This window comes from Sorghum bicolor, chromosome 2 (genome assembly GCF_000003195.3).
Source record: "Sorghum bicolor cultivar BTx623 chromosome 2, Sorghum_bicolor_NCBIv3, whole genome shotgun sequence".
NCBI lineage: Eukaryota > Viridiplantae > Streptophyta > Magnoliopsida > Poales > Poaceae > Sorghum > Sorghum bicolor.
The window spans coordinates 58,535,787-58,554,282 of NC_012871.2; the positions used below are offsets into that span (position 1 = coordinate 58,535,787).

Consider the following 18,496-nt stretch of genomic DNA (forward strand, 5'->3'; position numbering starts at 1 on the left):
TGTATGATTAGTTTTTGTTTTCGTCTATATTTAATGCTTCATGCATGTGCCGCAAGATTCGATGTGACAGATAATCTTGAAAATTTTTTGGATTTCGGAGTGAACTAAACAAGGCCTGATTTTCATTTGTTTCTTTGGAAATGTTCTGAAAAAGCCAAAAAGGTTCTTTGATTCCTCTTGTTCCACGTCAATCCATCCTCTTGTCTATGGCCTTGTTTAGTTTCCAAATTTTTTCAAGATTCTCCGTCACATCGAATCTTGTGGCACATACATGAATCATTAAACATAGACAAAAAAAAACTAATTATACAATTTGTCTATAAATCGCGAGACGAATATTTTGACCCTAGTTAGTCTATAATTAGACAATATTTATCATAAACAAATGAAAGTGCTACAGTAGCGAAATCCAAAAAAATTCGCCAACTGAACCAGGCCATATATGTTCACGCGGCGTGGAAATATTCTGAAATGTTTTGTAAGATGCGATATTCCCTCATCGCATTAAGGCCTGTCGTATCAAATTTTTGAACGCATGCATAAAACAATAAATATAGAAAAAAAAACTAATTGTATAATTTATCTGTAATTTATAAGACGAATCTTTTGAGCCTAGTTAATCTACCAAATACAAACGAAAGTACTACATTAGCTAAATCTAAAAATTTTCTCGAAGTAAACAAGGCCTAATATGATGTTTCATCTTGTTTGATAAATTAGTTTTTTTGGCAAGATGCGTGCAACGATATTGGACACTATACTAACATTGCATATAAAGGGTGGCCTATTTTGTTTGGATCACGAACACACATGCAGGCATGGATATTTCTGTGCTGCCGGTTGGATAATTAGCATGCCCACCACACCTGTTCGGCTGTTCGCCTGTTCCTTCCATCTGCTAGCCTTGCCTAGATAGGAGAGTGAAATTAGCTCACTTGCCCTCTAGGATTTTCTTGCAAGCGCCCACAAAGCCTGCCTATCAAAGCAAGCTCTTACGTCAGTCTTAATAAACAGTGTCATTGCACGGTTTCACATACCAACACGTCATCAAGATTGAAATGAAACCATCTATGAAATAACTCTAGCAATGAAGCATTTCACTTTGTTGTTTCCAAGGCTAAGCAAAGCATTTAATTACTGCAAAATGATTAGATCACATGCAAGATGGTGAAACGATTTAGCCCTCAGTAGGGATTTCATCCCGTTTCACCACGTGGGAAACAACGCCTGCAGGGTTTCACCATGTTGAAACTACTTCTTTCTCTCTCCTCTTCGTTTCATGCAAAAAGTACTGACATGACGCTCTAATAAATGTGCATGACATCGTTCTGGTGAAACCTCCACTGAGACTTGTCTTATTGTTCATACCGAACACAGATTCTTACCCAGCAAGGCTAGGTAATAAAGGCCTGATCTTTTTTTTTTGGATTTTGGTAATGTAGCATTTTTATTTGTATTTGATAACTATTGTACAAACATGAACTAAGTAGGCTCAAAAAAACTGTCTCACAAATTACATATAAACTATGTACTAGAATAGGAGTTGATGTTTAGTTGGAACAAAGGTTTCAATTTGGGCTTTTGGATTTTTCAAGGTATTGGTCATCGGAAAATAAAGACCGAAATACACCACACGATATTGAAAGACTGAGCAATTCGGTTTCGAACATTAAAATTCAACATATCAGTCGCCGGTCGATTCTAGACCAAACTACCCAAATAACTTCAAGAGATATGTTGACAATAGATTTTGGGATTGTTTAATGTACTTGTACAATAACTTTATTTAAGATATAAATATCTTGCCTTATTTCCTATATCTATAGTTAAATCGAAAAAAATAATTGCTCGAGAACGAGACGTGTGCCGTGTCCGTCTTTTTCCCCGACTGAGCGAGACGTGCATTTGAGAATTTCTTTTTGACAAGGTACTAGATATAGTAGTGTGGCTAGGGACAAGGCCGGTCCCGCATGGTAGTACGGATATCGTCTCCACGCCACGTGACGGATGGCATCTTTAAATCGGTGCCAGGCGGTGGGTACGGTGCATGCGCGGCTTGTGCTCCTGCTCGTGCGATCCGTGTCCGTCCGTGGTCCGCATGCCCAGCCGTCGCCGTCGACGACTATTCGCCATTTCGCCCCACGCCGGGATCGCCATCAACGTGAGCTGGCGCCGGCACCGGCACCGGCGATTCCATTCCGTCTCCAGCCGCGCACGGACACGTCCATCCACAGCCCCAAACCGCGTGGGACGCAGCGCCTGCCGTTGTTAGAGGGTCCAGTGCCGTGGGCTCCACATTAGCAGCTAGCAGAGCGTTCTGTCCCAACACCTACCTCACCGCATCGGTTTGCATTGCAGCCAAACGTTTGCGACACATTGTTTCCAAACGACATTATTCCAAGATAGACAAGTTTGATTTCATGATGATGATTCGGATGTGGGTTTGGGCCTCTTTCGTACTGCAACTTGTGTTTGTGGTGTTCAAGATCTACTAGCTAGAGGTCCCAACCCAGCGCGTCAATGTGCAAGAAACTAAATAAATAAATGTGGTGGTACCAACAACATACTTTATATACTTATCCTCTTTATTTAGTTATCTATTACGCGTCTACATAGTAAATTACTTTATTATCCACCTCAAATTATAGGTCGTTTTAGATTTCTTTTAGATATGCATAACCTTCATTGTACACTTAGATATACGTTATGACTAGTTACAGAGTAAAAATTATATATATCTAGAAAAAAAACTAAACAAACTACTATAATTTAGAATAAATGGATTAACTACTGAAGCCATCGCTTGTCGATGTTTCACCTTTGCTTTGTTTCGTATCTATCAAATAGTCTGTGTTAATGAGTCATTTGTAAGGATTCGAACCTACAACCTTCAATTTGCACAATACATCTTTATCGCTGCAGCGCAAACTAAATTCTGATTATGTAGACGATATCTTTTTTCAACATTTTGTAATTTTGTATTGAACATTTTAGTCTCTAAATGATTTCAAATGAAAAAAAAATCAACTATGAAGTTTTAGATATTGTCAAGGTCTACAGTTTTGATAAGGGGTGTATCTCCCCTAAGATGGTTTGAAAATTCCAAATTTTAAAATTTTTTAAAAAAAATAGGACAATAAATGTTTTCAAATAAAATTTTTGTCAATTGCAAAGTTGTATATTGCATTGACAACTACAACTTTGGTATAGATAATGTCAACATCCGATGCCATTTAAAATTTCTAAATTTTAATTTTTGAAACCTTAGATCATAAAATGAATATTTAGTAATCTAAATGACTTGAAATTTAAAACTTGTTAGCTACAAAGTTGTATATTGTATGTGGTCTATAACTTTTGTGTAGACCATGCTAACATCCAAGGTTGTCTGAAAATCATAAATTTACATTCAATTTTTGAGAGCTTCAAACTAACTTTGAGGACCCTAAACATATTCAAATAAAACAATTTATCAACGACAAATTTGAAGATTTGCATCAATCTCTATAATTTAGTACAAAGTTTGCCTTCTTATATCTAAGTTCATATGAAAAAGATATGGATTTTTAAGACAACTATTTCTAGAGGCGGTCCCTTAGAATGATTATCTTTGTTAATCGGTTTCTAGAGGCGAACCCTTAGAATGTTCACATGTCAATAGTCATTTTCAGAGGTGGCCATCTTTAAATGTTTATAGGCTTCTTAGGACGCCCACCCTTACTAATAGTTGGTTAACAAAGACGACCATCTTAGAATGTCCACCTTTAAAACTAGTGGCCACTAGTTGCTAATCACAATTTTCTCCCCGTACAACAAATAGATAATCAAGCATTATGATTAGCAACTAGTGGCCACAATTTTTTAGTTCTATTTGTTGTACGGGGAGAAAACAACATGGTGGTAGGGGCTAGGCGATATGGTCGTTGACTAAGGGCTGAGCTACGTATAGAGATGTGGTGGCAGACGGTAACATTGCAAAATAATAAAAAAAATGATTAAAATCAAATTTTTATCCTATATATATGATATGAAGTAAAAATCTATGCATCCATAAGACAAGCAAATCTCTTGAATTTACTTTACTCAATGTAGTATGTAATGATTCCAACAAATTTTTAGGGCAATGATTCCAACAATCTTAGGATGTACAGGTTAATTAGCTCATAGGGGAGAGACGCGTGTGTTCTTTTGCTGAGGGTTTGGTGTGTAAAGGAGATGGACGATTATATATATCTATCGACTAGCTAGTAGCTTTACACACTGTGTGACGAAAATGACATGCAACGTCAAAGCACACGGCGTGTATATTTTATATTAATACTATATATCTTATATTGCGGATCAGAACTGGCCACACGATATATATATATATATATATATATATAGAGCGTGTCGTCAGTGCAGAAGTGTGGTACCAACACTAATTTAGTTTTACCGAACAAAGCCTGAAAGTCTACGTAAACAAGAATCCCCGTTGCTGTTCATGCACTTTCCTAAAAGTTGGCATGATGGCATGCATGTGCAGAGGATATTGCACATTACATTATTATAATTGAAGAAAAAAAAAAGCTGGGACGACTGAGCTAGCTGCAGGCTAGCGTGATGAAGGGGGTTCAGTTAGCAAAAGCTTTTCTTGAATGCAACTAGCTAGGAGCATGCATGATGAATGATTCAGTCAAAGATTTTGAAGGCGTTCTTTTCTTTATTACCATGTAGTGTAGGCGCATCCTTGTACAACCATGCATAAATCTGCGGCATGGCGTCACGGTCTATCTATCTATAATAATAATGATAAAGCGAAAGCAAATAAACTATTGCGGCAACTGGGGAATAATTGTGGTGCAGGGAGATGTGAGAGGCAAAGCTGCTGGCTCCCTGGTGGACATAAGATCGTCATCTTGATTACTACTAGTAATAATGCTAACAATATAGTACTATAAGGTCATCGTCTCATCGAGTACTTTACAATGTCGTGGTCAGTGTGCAACGCATGTAAGGGTTGGGGCTATACAAATCATACGGCAACTTGCTCTGCTTGCATGCTTGCTCGGTTAATTTTTTATTCCAACGGAAACCGATACCGTGCGCGTGGCTTTGGTCTAGGCTTTCAACGCCCAATGCGAAGTTGTTGTGGTTGGTTTTATGCGCGTCCGTACACACACGCAAACGCGGCCATGCAGATGCAGCATCGAGATTATTATTATTATTATTACCATGTATGTTAGTACTGTACAGCCATGAAACTAGAGTTGCCTGGTAGCTTTCACGTACCAAGGAACGGACACGTGCTGCCGTAACCCTCATGCCTACTCCAAACTCCGTGTGAGAAACAGCGATGGAGTAAAACTACCCGCGCCGTATGCGTCACAGCCTACAATGCCACGTACATAAACAGCACAATAATCTTGAAGTAACAACAGCGCATTCACTATACTTAAAGATGTAGTATGTGGTTTGGGGGGGGGGCGCAATTGAAGAGCACAGAAATTTGGGCCTCCGACAGCCAAATCAATCAATCTTTCCATGTATTGGAGTTTTACAGTCCAGTCCAGCCCAGCCCAGTTCAGATCCAGTTCAGCATGGGCCTAACGAATTCTCGAGTAGCCTTTCCTCAAGATATTGTCAGCCAATGCAGGTATGTGTTGTTATCTAAGTAACCCTGTGTTTTTACAAGTCTGATGTAAGAGAAACTCGGCAGGGAAAAAACGAAATCATCTACATTATGCAGAAAACTCAATAGAAGTCAGCAGCCCACCAAATGGAGTGCTATTTTCACACAGTTCATTGTGATGCAGGAGGAAGCGGCTCACTGGCCATGAGAAGCTCATCAAGCAAACCGGTGAAAACCACGGAATCAGTCTCCTGGGGAATGAACTTGAGGAGCGCGGAAGGGACCAGCTCCTCGTCTTGAAGGGTGCGTGCCCGCTCTCCCGGGTTTGGAAAATGAGGCACCACACGTGGCTTAGGAATGGCTGGAGAGATAAGTTCGAATTCCAAACCTGGTTGCTTCAGAGCAGATGTGACGAACTGCAATAAGGAAAGACAGCGCGTTAGTAACACCGGCAGCTACAAACCAGAAACTGCCATAGATAGATTATACTGCAAGAAAATTGGTATAAACATAAAATGAAACAATTTTCAGTGGCACAGGTCACAGAATAACAATAATGAACAGCTGCAAAACTCAGTACAGATAAGCTAACCTACAATGACTGTAAATCTGCAACAACAGACTCACCCTGAACAGCGGTTTAACAAAACCGGCTGCCGGCCCATGACCAGCCCAGCCAAACCCATCGTCATGGTTACTCCCTGGTTTGGGCTGGAACCGTGTATCCAACTAGGCTTCGAGAGCCTTCTATCCTGGTCACGGTAAAAAACCGGCTAAACCATCGATACCCAAAAAAATGCCTGGCGGCGGCGGCGGCGGCAGCAGGTGAGAGCTCGAGCGTGGGGGCAGCAGGCGCGAGCTCGAGCTCGAGCGCGGCGGTGGCGGGCGCAGCACTGGCGAGCGCGGGCTTGAACGCGGTGTAGGCGAGCGCGACGCATGCGAACGCAGCACCGGCGAGCTCAAGCGCGGCGCAGGAGGGCACGGCATCAGCGAGCGTGGCGTAGGAGGGCGCAGCACCGGCAGTCGCGAGGTCGACCGCGGCGCCAGCGAGCGCGAGGTCGACCGCGGCAGCGGCGGCGTTGAACATGACATCTTCGCTCAGGCCCTTGAGTTGGAGGCCCGTGTGCCAGACCAGACCAAGCCAATCCGGCTACGACGTCGGAGCCGTTCTTTAACCACTTAAACCAGACCAACCCACTCTATGCGCTAAAAAACTGAGTTGGGTTGCGAACCCGCTAAAAGCCGCAAAACCCAAACCATGAACAGGGTGACAACAGACTGTCAATGCTAGAAAGTCATGCCATGAATAAGGTACAAGTTCAAATATTAACAGACATTTTCGAGCAGAAATAATGCACGAACACGATACAAGTTTAAATGCACAATTTCAAGTAGAAAACAAGGTAACAGCATAAAATGATGTACAAGAAACAGCTACAGTACTTATTTACAAAAGTAAGCTAGCATTGATGACAACATGTCAGATTCACAAAGCAGATTAGCTATATACAAATAGATCATGTTGATATAGCAAGGGTGTTGTACTCGAGCTTCCCAAACATCACTCTATAACTTCTACTTATTAGGGGTGATATATGAATATCCAGTGTCACCGAAACACCAGCACCAGCTGATATAGTCAACGACTGTACCCACAAAGACCAAAAATACATAACAGGCTACAAAGCCCAGACAAACAGGTTCTGCTGATGGATCCCTGTGTCAGCGACCAAGGTTGTTAATTTTTTTGACTAAAAATGGTTCACAAATCCAACTCCGAACCAATCCTACTTACTCCCTCTGTTCCAAACTATAGTTCACTTTGGTTTTGTCCTAAGTCAAACTTATCCAACTTTGAAAAATGCACTAACATCTAAAACATCAAATTAGTTTTATTAAATTAATATTATCCATGACATATGTTCCCTCTCTCAAATATGCAGGAGAGCCATGGAGTAAGTTTTGATAATGTATTTATTTGGACTTATAGATGTTAATATATTTTTTCAAAATCTTGGCCACAAAGTAGTTCGACTTAGGACAAACCCCAAGTGAACTACAATTTGGAACGGAGGGAGTATGAACTGGATGAATCTGATAAGTTGGTCCAGTGGTCCACCAATATTTTCATCTCCCATAACCATATTGATAGAAAAACAAAGAATGTGGTCATCCACCAATGTTATAGGATGATGCCATGTTGGACCAATCTAGCCTAGGATCAAGGCTTCCCTCAACCAAACGCCCCTGTTATCATCTGGATCATCATTCCCAAAATAAGTGTCACTTTAGAGTTTAAAGTTTCCAGATACAACTTTGAACACTAATGTTAAAAAAAAAGGAAGCAAAAACACCAAATGCCCGGAGAGGCAACCAACCATACATTTCAAGTCAATAACAGTGAGCTAGTTTCACAAATGCTACCAATTTATATTACGGATGAACAAGTTAGAACTAGTGAACTACACACCAATTGCCAAAATGATGAACAGTTCAAAGAGTATAGTACAGATGTTCAGTTTATTTAAATGTCACCAAAAATGGAATATCAACAAATTCTAGATCAAAACAATATGGATACCCAAAAATGTAGGATATTCAAATGCTACCAAAAATGGAACATCAGCATATTCTGAATCAAGAAAATAAGGATACTGAAAAACATGACAAACTATTGGAAGAAACAAGCATGGTACCTCATACAGTGAACTAGTGGCCTCTCCTGGTAGGAATACACCCTGAAGAATCATTCTATCTGGAAACTGAACTCGAATGACTGCTTGTTTATACTTCTGTCGAGCAGCCAGTGCCTGCTTCTCCTTGTAAGACTTTGGTATCAGCAATCGAGATTGTTCTAATCTTTCCCTCCTCATCTTTGCTTCATTCCTTATCTCCTCACCACTAAGCTTGTAAAAAGAATCTGGTACGTCATTTTGTGCCACAGAACTCCCAGGAACAGAGACAAATACCCGAATCTGTAAAGTTGACAACGCATACTGTAATCTTTAGGAGTTCAGTTTAATATCTTATTAATACATTTTGAAGACAGTTCATGGCAGGACCGCAAACAACAACATACACAGGTCATACAATGTACCAAAATAAACATCAGAAATGACCAATGACATTGTAAACATGAATATCGGAGAACTAAAAGGACCTCCATATGTATTAATTAGTCAGTCCCATATGTGCATTTCTGATATCCCTTAATTTGTAGCTAGCGTCCCACTAATACCTCCTCAAGAAATGGTTACACATTTGGTAACAGATACAATCTTCCCGGTACATGCCTTTACAATCTTGCACTGTTCTAGGTTTATACTAACAGCAATTTTTTTTGAGATAATAGTTCAAAAGGGGAAATAATAAAAACTCTAACCGCGGGAGGATTCGCGCCCTCCGAGCACTTGCGTACGTATCACGCAACACTCCCGTGCATGCAAAGGTACAGCGGCATCTCCTATGTATGCTGTCTAAAATATAGCGGCGTCTACCGTGCAGCACAGGATACAGTGGCAGCACCTATCACCACACACAGGAGTGGGCGCGGCAAAGCGCGCCAACCATTCTAGTATGTTATAATTAGGATCTGTCTACCCAACAACCGAGTGTAAAACACTTGATTTTTTTGGCCGTGCCCCCGCCCCGCCCTCCTCCTCCATCCCCCGTGGCTCCCTGACGCCAAATCTGCCGCCGCCCACCGCTGCCACGCTAACCAGGCTTCGCTGGGCCCGCCCGTCCCTTGCCAACCGCCTTCCTCCACCGTGCAGCCGGCGGCAACCCCCCCCCCCCCAAGCACCTGTCCGGCCTTCCTCCCCAGTTTTTTTTTCTAAACCCGCCAGAGTTGGAGAAGAAAGGGCACTCAGCCCCAAACCCTAACCAGGCTAATCACAGGGTGCAAGAAATCGAGTGTTGGATTGCTCCAAAACAACCAAGTGTTATTTAGCATTTGTCTACAACTAACTATTATCTCCTATGTCCTAATGAAGCTAACAGCATAATGAAACAAGCATAAAATTGGCAGTTCATGTAAAAATGTAATGACATAACATAACAAGAAAATCAAACAACCAAACTGTGCTGATTGATGGCAATGAAAGCTTTGTGTTACCCAGCCAATTAACCCTAAAACAAGCACATTAAATGCCTTATTACCAACTTAAATCCTCTGCTTACCTGCCGATCAATAGTCTTAGCACCTTCCTGCACATGAGCCACATTGCTGCAGCTCTCCTTGGCCTCAGCCTCCGCCTTCACTGGAGGCGCAGAGGGGTGTTGCCCCTCGAGCAGGAGGACGGCCCTCCTGATCCCGTTGAGCTTCGCCTCGCTTGGCACTTGGTCCATCACGGCGAAGGGCTCCCCGCCCTCATCCCCGACCGTGAAGCCGACGGCCTCCAGGAGCTCCACCCCACCATCCCTGTCCGCCAGGGCCTCCTTGATCCGCGGGTTGCTCAATCTCACCTTCCTGAACTTATCGTTGCCGGGCTCCCGGAGCAGATTGCCCAGCAGGCGTTTGACCACCTCTACCGAGGCCGCGGGCGGAGGCGGGTCGGCGGCGAGGTACGCGGCGGCGCGCGCGCGGGCGCCCCCCGCCGACGCGAGGCAGCCGTCGAGGTGGTCGGAGACGGCGAGCTCGGACGGGAACGCGTCTCCGCAGCTGGGGCACGCGACGGCCGCGGTGCCGTTCGCGTCGGGGCGGCGGGAGGAGGAGGAGACGAGGGGCGTGAAGGGGGTGAAATCGGTGGCAGAAGTGGGGGGCGGGGGAGGAGGTGGCGACGGCCGCTTAGAGGCAACAGGCCTGGAGTTTGGGCTAGGGTTTGAGGGGCGGGCAGCGGGGTGGGAGGGGGAGGGGGAGGAGCCGGAGCCGGAGCCGAGGACGTGGGATGTGCCCTTGAAGGAGGAGGCGGCGGTCCCGGACCCGGAGGAGGTGACCTTCTTCATGAACTCCTTCATCTTGTCCTTCATCATGGAGCGAGAGCCGGCGGCGGCGGAGGAAGCGTGGGCGGCCGCGAGCAGAGGGGATTGGGATTGGGGGCGTGGACGCGCTCACGCGGAGTAGACGACTTGGCTGGAAGTGGCGCTGGTGGATCGTTCGTTGTCGCCGCGGGGACGAAGCAAACGAGGAAGAAATAGTAAGAAAGAACGGAGCAGCAATAAAAGCGAGAGGGGATACAGATTGGTTGCAACGGAATCCTTTTGTTTGCACGGTTGTATTTGTGCCTACTGGTGGAGTACTTAGCTGCCAAGGCATCTTCTCTACTATAGACTGTATGGCGGGCCGAATACCTTGCTGGGCTGCACGGGCTGGTACACGGCGAAAGCCCGGTAGTGGCCTGGGAATCAAAATGGGCCTCTCGCGTTTCTCACGCAGCAGTACACATCGGAACCCATGACGGCAAGCCGCTCAATGGCACTCACAGCTGGTCCTAGATCAATTCCAAGAGAGATTCTCTATATTTTTTCTAAATACTAGAAATAAAGATTTTGGTAAAAAATTATCCTCCAACAGTTTGTGTAAATAGTTATGTAAATATAGCCATAATCTATTTCGGATTTTTCGCTAGCTAAAAATAAAAGATGAAAATGGCTTTCTAGAGAGCGGACGAGATATAGAAATATTGTTGGAGAGTAAAAAAGATAAAGCAATTTTTATGAAAAAGATTCTCCAAATGATGATTTAGAGAATGAGATTTAAAAGGACTCTTGAAGATGCTCTTAGGTGAATCATCTAACATCCGACACGACTCAACAAATTCATTGTTAGCTTGTTCCTAACTTGCTATTTGATTCGAATTTTCATCACTTCTTTCATGCACATTTGAAGAGTTAGGAATACTTTATTCAGATTTGCCTCTTCGTATCCCTCAAACTCTGTCTCCACATTATGAATTAGGTCTTCGATGGTTTCTGGACTTTCACAGTCTGTTAAGGATTGTATGGAGTTAAAGAAACCAAGATCAAGCACATTCATGTCTGGGGAGTTAGCTGGCTGTTGCATCAGCTGAATGTCTAACCCACTAGCTGCCACAGCTTCAAGAAAGGTCGGGTCATCAGGTCGAACATGAGTTCTTGCATTATCTAGTTGAATAAAAATGGTCTTGCCAACGTCTTCTCTTGGCCACATATCTCTAATGGCTGGGATAACCTTATCAATCAAATACTCTCTCATCACCTCCCTATTGACTATGATTGATTTGGTTTCTAAGGTCCCTCTTTCTCTGTTATGGCTCCTCCTTGCTGCAGGCACCTCTTTCACAAATGGCCACACTCCAATCTTTCCAGAAAATGTCAAATTCCCTAGCTCATCATATCTGGGCCTAGCGACAGCAGTGAGGAACATAACTTTACCAATATTGTTTTTGTTCTGAATAGTACGCAAAGGGTCATCTTCTTGCGGTATCAAGTAGTATGTCCTTTCCCTTTTGGTCATATAGTACCACTTTTCATCGATGTGTACTATATTCAGCATGTCAATGAATTTAGGTTCTGCATTTGCTAGAGTTCTCTGATCTAACATTGAAAGGCAAAACTGAAGCCTATCTCTCTTGTTGCTGTCTCTCAGCAATGGCTTCAGTGTACTTGAGTGGCGTCTTATTATGCCCAGCTTAAACTTTCTGTGCAATGTTGAAACACTAACATTCAAGGACTTAGCTAGGGACCTTAAGGTGGATCTTCTATTCAGTGGAATTGTGGCCATTTGAGTGAGATCGAGCACAACTTTCTTGCGGCCCACATGACCAGTTTTTCTGTTAGAAACATCAACTTCTTGTCCTAATGCCATCTGCTCAGTTGCACACTTCCAAATCTTTTGAATGACTCGAATATGTGCCTGAAAGAAAGCCGCAACCTCCTTTGTTGCATTCTTCGGTAGTTTTCCATTTCTGCTTTTTGCGTGCAAAGATGTGTACACTGCATATCTCTGAGTATTGGTTAACCATTTCCTTAACCTCACGTGTGATTCAGCACCTACAATTGCAATAATAGAAGATAATTAAATTATTTAAAACTAACAAGTTTTTTATTGAAGGTGCTAAACAACTAAAATATTGAATGAAACATCATGACAGTATGTTATTTAGAAGTCACTTATATAAGCCACTGTCTGCAATTTCCATCTCCAAATTTTAGAATGGTAGAGCTATTTTTATAGAAGAGCAAGAAAATGGACAACATAATGTTCTTTAAAATCACAAAAAATGGCTTTCATAAGATTCTTGGCTACGTGCACTGCATGAGTGCCTTACTGTACATACTAAATGCATTTAAACATGCCAAGCTACAGTTGATGACATGTTATATTGACAAAAATGGTTCCACATCACATTAGTTGGCATTGTGATGTTATTTAGCTAGGAGCATATTGTATTTTGTTTCTGTTCATTAATTACCTTAGCTTACAACATATTTCTAACTCATCAAGCTTGTCAACATAGAAAAAAATAGAGAAATGAGGAGGAGGTAAATCAGAAGTTATACCTACAGCTACAGAGTTGACACCTTCATCTTGAGCTGGAGCATTGTCATCCTCAGAGGCTGCAAAATTGCCAGTGTCACCACCCTCGAAGGCTGTAGAATTGCCTTCTCCAGGTATGATTCTGCCATCTAAATTTTCTGCAGGTGTGAAATTGAGTTATGGAAGAATTAAGATGCTATTTAGCCAGAAGCATATTAGATTTTGCTTCTGTTCATCAATTACCGTAGCTTACAGCATATTTCTAACTCATCAAGCTTGTCAACAGAGGAATGAGGATGAGATTAAGAGTAAATCAAAAGTTATACCTGTAGCTATAGAGTTGACACCTTCATCTTGAGCTGGAGCATTGCCACCATCAAAGGCTGCAGAATTGCCAGTATCACCACCCTCGATGGTTGCAGAGTTACCTTCTCCAGGTATGATTTCGCCATCTAAATCTTCTGGAGGTGTGCAATTAAGGTCTAGAAGAATGGTTGTTGGTGCCATGTAAGATCAACTGTAGTTCCAATCACCTGTATTTCACACCTGTTGATGTAGACTGCAACATTTGATGAGTTGGTTTTGGATGCAGTGAGCTGGAGGTAGGATAACTAGCCAGGGACGAGCATGCTTGGGGAGCTCACCCGCTGATCACGATTGGAGAGCTTAGATCAGGCACAAATCTGCTTCTGGTGGCCAGCGCAAGGGAGGTACATGGAGCAAATCACATGCGAGTAGATGGGGATGCGGTACATGGAGCAACTCACATGCGAGTAGATGGGGATGCGGAAGTGGATCGCACGTCGCCCCGATGGCTTACTGCCGCCGCGCCGGCGGCGAGGTCCTTCGGCTCCGCACGAAGGAGATTTTTGAATTTATTGGTGGTGGTGTCTCCACAGGAGAGAGAGAGAACTTTAAAATATTGTTGCTGTAAGACTAATAATACCGCTGGGTGTATACAATATTTGAAATTCTCGCTTTGCTGGCATCCACGCGACAACAAGTTGCATCTCTTTTAATTCGTTGGCAGGAGGGTAAAAGTGGCAATGTGCAGCTTACCTTAATCTCTGCTAAACCTGTCGGAACGAACTATAAATTGGTACGGAGGGAGTAGATGGCAACTTTTTTTATGACATCTACGAATGTTATTCCCTCCTCTTCTACGAATGTTGTTCCCTCTCCTTAAAGGTATCACTGTGAAAAGCTAGTCCCCCTTCTAGTTTGTATCGCCTAATGATTTCGAGGATCGTGGGCTTTTGTGTTTCTTATGGAAGCGAGTTTGTTCGTATGGTTGCTATTTTTTTTATTCTATGTGATTCTATGTAATGTATAATTGCAATTGCTTCTTCTTTATTAATATATGCCCGACATAGACATATTTGTGTTGCTGGCTTCTCGAAAAAAAAAGAGGACGCGAACGACCTCACGGATTGGGGTGGGGGGGCTCAGTCGATCAATCGATGGTAAAAAAGCTCATCGGGCACTGATCAGCCCACTCTCGTTACGGAGACAGGTTTCAGATACCGCGTCAATCGGATAGTAAATGAGGTGATCATGCAATGATCATTGCTATACAGGCCCAGAAAATAAGCAAGAAAATGCTGATCCTCAGTCACGCCTGGTGACATTTGGGAGAAAAACTAAGTTCATCTGGAAAAGGCGTGGGTGGAAAAGATAATGACGCCAATGGACATCCAACATAAAACAAAAGTGCACAAGAAATTCGACCCTGGCATGGCAACCTTGAAATCATCAGACTCGTTATTGTAAAAAAGAAGTCCAAAAGATTATGTGAATTTATATGCTGAAATTTGCAAGATATACATAAATGCCCAAATTTCACAAGAAAAATGCACATTCATGTTTCGGCTGCCAAAAAGTTGCAGATATTTTGCAACTAAAATGTAATGGTTGTCTCTGCATCATGCTTAGGACACATATACATGGTCTTATCATCATACATTAATCAGCCATGACAGCTCAGGAGCAATCAAGGATATTCAAACCCCATGTCAAAAAAAAGGACAATCAAACCTGAAAAAAAAACACACAATATTGTCTCCATATGGAATGTTTCAAATAATATAAGTGTGATACTCCAGTTGTCCAAAAGTAACAAGCTATCGCAAGCAATATATCTAATGGGTTAATTCTGACAGATGGTCACCTTCCAGTTCAAGGACTGTGGTCACAAAATTCTATTTCCACTGAACATGTTCTTGTGAAGTTGTGATAATAAAGGCAATTGCCAAACAACCATATCGTATATATACATTGAACACAGGCTTAAAATACCAACTGCACGCACACCGAGACAATCCAAATTGATGTTATGTTGACTATTAAGGATGAACTATAGTTAAAGAAAAAAGTCATAACTATACTGCTAGAGTTTTAGTTCACTTTCCATCTGATACATATAAACCTCTCTTACTAAAATAACATGTATAAACAAAGAAGCAGTACAACTTTACTATCATATAGTCCAGCAAGTAGCACAAGTTTTTTTTAAAAAAAATACAGTCAAGGCAGCATGCTAGAACAATGCAGCAATATTTTGACAAGCAATCTAGCACATTTCATTACGCTTTTAGTCAAACTGATAACTCAATTCATTGACAATGAAAACTGAATTCTTCTCTGCAATGTCATGTATCAATCCAACCATAGTTCAAATGCAAGAACCTACCACAAATCATATCATACTGCAACCAACCATGCCATGACACCTAGACTAATTAACGGCACACAGACAAGGATAAACTTCAAGATATAGTTTCTAGATTTTTTTTTTTCTTTTGGTAGTACAACAGAGTGATGAGCAATTTCCAGTTCACAAGAAAAGTGTAAACAAAATTCTACTTTCATTCAATGAACTGAACCTTAAACTGCCAACTTGAATCTTTGCTGAGATGCGGATACATATACATAACTGATAAGCCCTAAGCAATTCCTATAAACCACCCTTAACGAAATAACATGTGTACTTGATGATAAAAAAACAAAATAATTAAGTTTTACCAGTATATAATCCAGGAAGTCAGAACAGATTAAAGAAATAATTCTGTACTCAAGCAGTATGCAGTATGCTAGCACAATTCAGCAATAATCTAGTAGCACACCACCATACTCAAACAAGAAACTGCAACAGAATCAAGGTTCTGGGATTCAAAAAATGCAAAAAAAAAATGCAGACCTAACCGAAATGGATGAATCTCAGAAATTTTGGACCGGAATTCACTTGTTTTGACCAGTCAAAATGCACAGATCAGGAATAGGTCCCGGAGACAGCCACCACCCACAACATTGCAAATATCATCATCATAACTAGCACGCAGAAACAAGGAGGAAAATAGCACTGATTAAATCGCTCTCAGCAGCAGTCAACTATTACACATCACCCACCATTCGATGTACAGACTACAGAAACACATCTAGATTACTGAGAGTACTCTTTAACCGACGCTATTTAACCAACTGCAAAAGTTAGTGCAGAACTCAATTTGATGAGCCAGGCTACTACCAAACCTTGCAACCATTACCATCACAAGATTCATCGTGCGTGGTTTAAGACTCAGACGGCGCCCCAACCACTGCAGGCCTCACCTTGGGGGGCCGTCCACGCCCACGCTTGACAGGCACAGCACTGGCATCAGCAGCAACGCCGGGAGCTGCAGCAGGCTCACCACTGGGATCTTCCACGGCGACCTTGGCCTTCTTGGGCGGGCGGCCACGGCCACGGCCACGGCCACGTGGGCTGAGCATGCCGCTGGTGGCCCGGTCGGTGGCCACAGTGATGGTGTCCTTGGGCTTGGGGGGGCGTCCGCGCCCACGCTTCACAGGCACAGCATTGGCATCAGCGCTGACGACGGAAGCCGCAGTGGGAGCTGCGTCCTCGGCGACGGGGTTCTTGGGTTTCGGCGGACGCCCGCGCCCGCGCTTGACAGGCATGGCAGCAGCATCAGCGCTGACGACGGGAGCTGCAGCGGGCTCACCACTGGAGCCCTCGGCAACGGGGTCCTTGGGCTTCGGGGGCCGTCCGCGTCCCCGCTTGGTAGGAACAGGGTTGACATCAGCAGTGATAACGGGAGCTGGATCAGGCACGGCAATGTCGTCGGCGTCAGCGTCCATGACGATAGGGGGAGCAAGCAGCCCATCGTCCTCGAAGTCGAAGAAGAAGGAATTGGGGTCGAACATGTCGATAGAGTCCTCGGCGGCGGCGGCGGCGGGGTCCTTGTGCCCATCGGTGGGCAGCGGGGAGGCTTCCTCCTCCTCCTCCTCCACCTTGTCATCGGGGACAAGGTAGTTGTTCCTGAGGAAGGCGAGCTCGCCGGTGGCCTTCATGCGGGCGAGGTGACCCGTGAGGAAGGCGTTGTGCTGGGCCGGGAGGCTGGAGCCGTACCTGCCCCTGATGTAGTCCGAGATCGCAGTCTTGTTGGAGCTGACCTCGAGTCCCAGCGCGCGGATTGCCTCCACGATCATCTGCGCGAGAGCGACACGGTCGAGACGGTGGGGGCACAGGAGCAGATTAAAAAATTTACCGCGGATAGATTGGCGGCGGAAACAAAATGTAATGGGAGAATCATACCTCAGGGTAGGACGGGAGCGGGGGCGGAGGCGGGGGAGGGGCGGCGCCGTCTTCGCCGGCCATGGATGCGGCGGCTCGTTGCGCGTGAGTTGGGGTTTGGAGAGAGGATTTGGGGTTTTTGGTTGGGTCGGTGAAGGCGACGGACGGGGAAGACGAGAAGTCGAGGCGAGAAGGGGGGCTGCTCGGTGCTGCACAGGGGAGGCTTTACATCGGGCGTGTTGACCTGCTACACCGACTTGTGGGCCTAACAAGCTTGAGTCGAGGCCTTGGACCCACCTAAAAGGGTTACGTGTGGAACAGGTTTTTCGTGTGCCACGGTCCACGGACGGATGCGGCTGGCTGAAGCACCGGAGAACACGGAGAAGGTGACAGGTAGGCACACCGCACGCAGTCGGTGTAGGGCTGGATCCCTATGGTTTTTTTTTATTAGCAAATATGTCGTTACAGCATGAGAGAAAAGATCTATTAAATCTTAAAGAAAAATGAAAATATTATATACTTGTTTTTTTTCACTTCTCATTAGAATTTAGAGTAATAAGATATAGTTTATTTTAAAATTTTAGTTCACGGATTGATTAGTTGGATCATTGGCTTATTCAAATTCTAATAAAAATAAATTTTATTCCTTATCAAAATTATATTAACATTTTGTGGTCCAAATATTTGTTTATTAATAATTAAAGAAAAGTTAAGGGTTCAATCCCTACGAAGCCGGCATGCACTTGACGCTAAGTTGCTTGTATCTGTATTTTCTTTTTATATGGACTCATAAAAATAAATTTTATTCCTTATCAAAACTACATTAATATTTGTGGTCAAAATTTTGTTTATTAATAATTAA

The 18,496-nt window shown here is 43.4% G+C and overlaps 2 protein-coding genes and 1 long non-coding RNA gene across 3 annotated transcripts; 1 reads left to right on the top strand and 2 right to left on the bottom strand.

Moving 5' to 3' along the window:
• LOC8056238 (plant UBX domain-containing protein 2) lies at nucleotides 5,469-10,819 on the bottom strand. Its single transcript, XM_002462308.2, has 3 exons — nucleotides 9,791-10,819; nucleotides 8,308-8,586; nucleotides 5,469-6,027 (listed from the first exon to the last, which is right to left on the bottom strand). The coding sequence occupies exons 1-3, from the start codon at nucleotides 10,580-10,582 to the stop codon at nucleotides 5,782-5,784; spliced, it is 1,317 nt and encodes a 438-aa protein (XP_002462353.1). The 5' UTR covers nucleotides 10,583-10,819; the 3' UTR covers nucleotides 5,469-5,781.
• LOC110432465 lies at nucleotides 13,076-13,948 on the top strand. Its single transcript, XR_002449911.1, has 3 exons — nucleotides 13,076-13,201; nucleotides 13,354-13,504; nucleotides 13,660-13,948. It is a non-coding gene; the product is annotated as an uncharacterized LOC110432465 (long non-coding RNA).
• LOC8056239 (HMG-Y-related protein A) lies at nucleotides 16,374-17,838 on the bottom strand. The gene is made up of 2 exons (XM_002462309.2): nucleotides 17,656-17,838; nucleotides 16,374-17,549 (listed from the first exon to the last, which is right to left on the bottom strand). Exons 1-2 carry the CDS (start codon nucleotides 17,716-17,718, stop codon nucleotides 16,635-16,637), a joined length of 978 nt encoding a protein of 325 aa, XP_002462354.1. The 5' UTR covers nucleotides 17,719-17,838; the 3' UTR covers nucleotides 16,374-16,634.

What these genes read in the sequence shown, in the direction of transcription:
- LOC8056238 (XM_002462308.2), bottom strand. Translation starts at nt 10,582, where the DNA reads ATGATGAAGGACAAGATGAAGGAGTTCATGAAGAAGGTCACCTCCTCC. An exon ending in CTAAGACTATTGATCGGCAG is followed by an intron (nt 8,587 to 9,790) that starts GTAAGCAGAGGA and finishes TCAACTTTACAG; the next exon opens with ATTCGGGTATTTGTCTCTGT. An exon ending in CCACTAGTTCACTGTATGAG is followed by an intron (nt 6,028 to 8,307) that starts GTACCATGCTTG and finishes TCCTTATTGCAG; the next exon opens with TTCGTCACATCTGCTCTGAA.
- LOC8056239 (XM_002462309.2), bottom strand. Translation starts at nt 17,718, where the DNA reads ATGGCCGGCGAAGACGGCGCCGCCCCTCCCCCGCCTCCGCCCCCGCTC. An exon ending in CGCTCCCGTCCTACCCTGAG is followed by an intron (nt 17,550 to 17,655) that starts GTATGATTCTCC and finishes GCTCTCGCGCAG; the next exon opens with ATGATCGTGGAGGCAATCCG.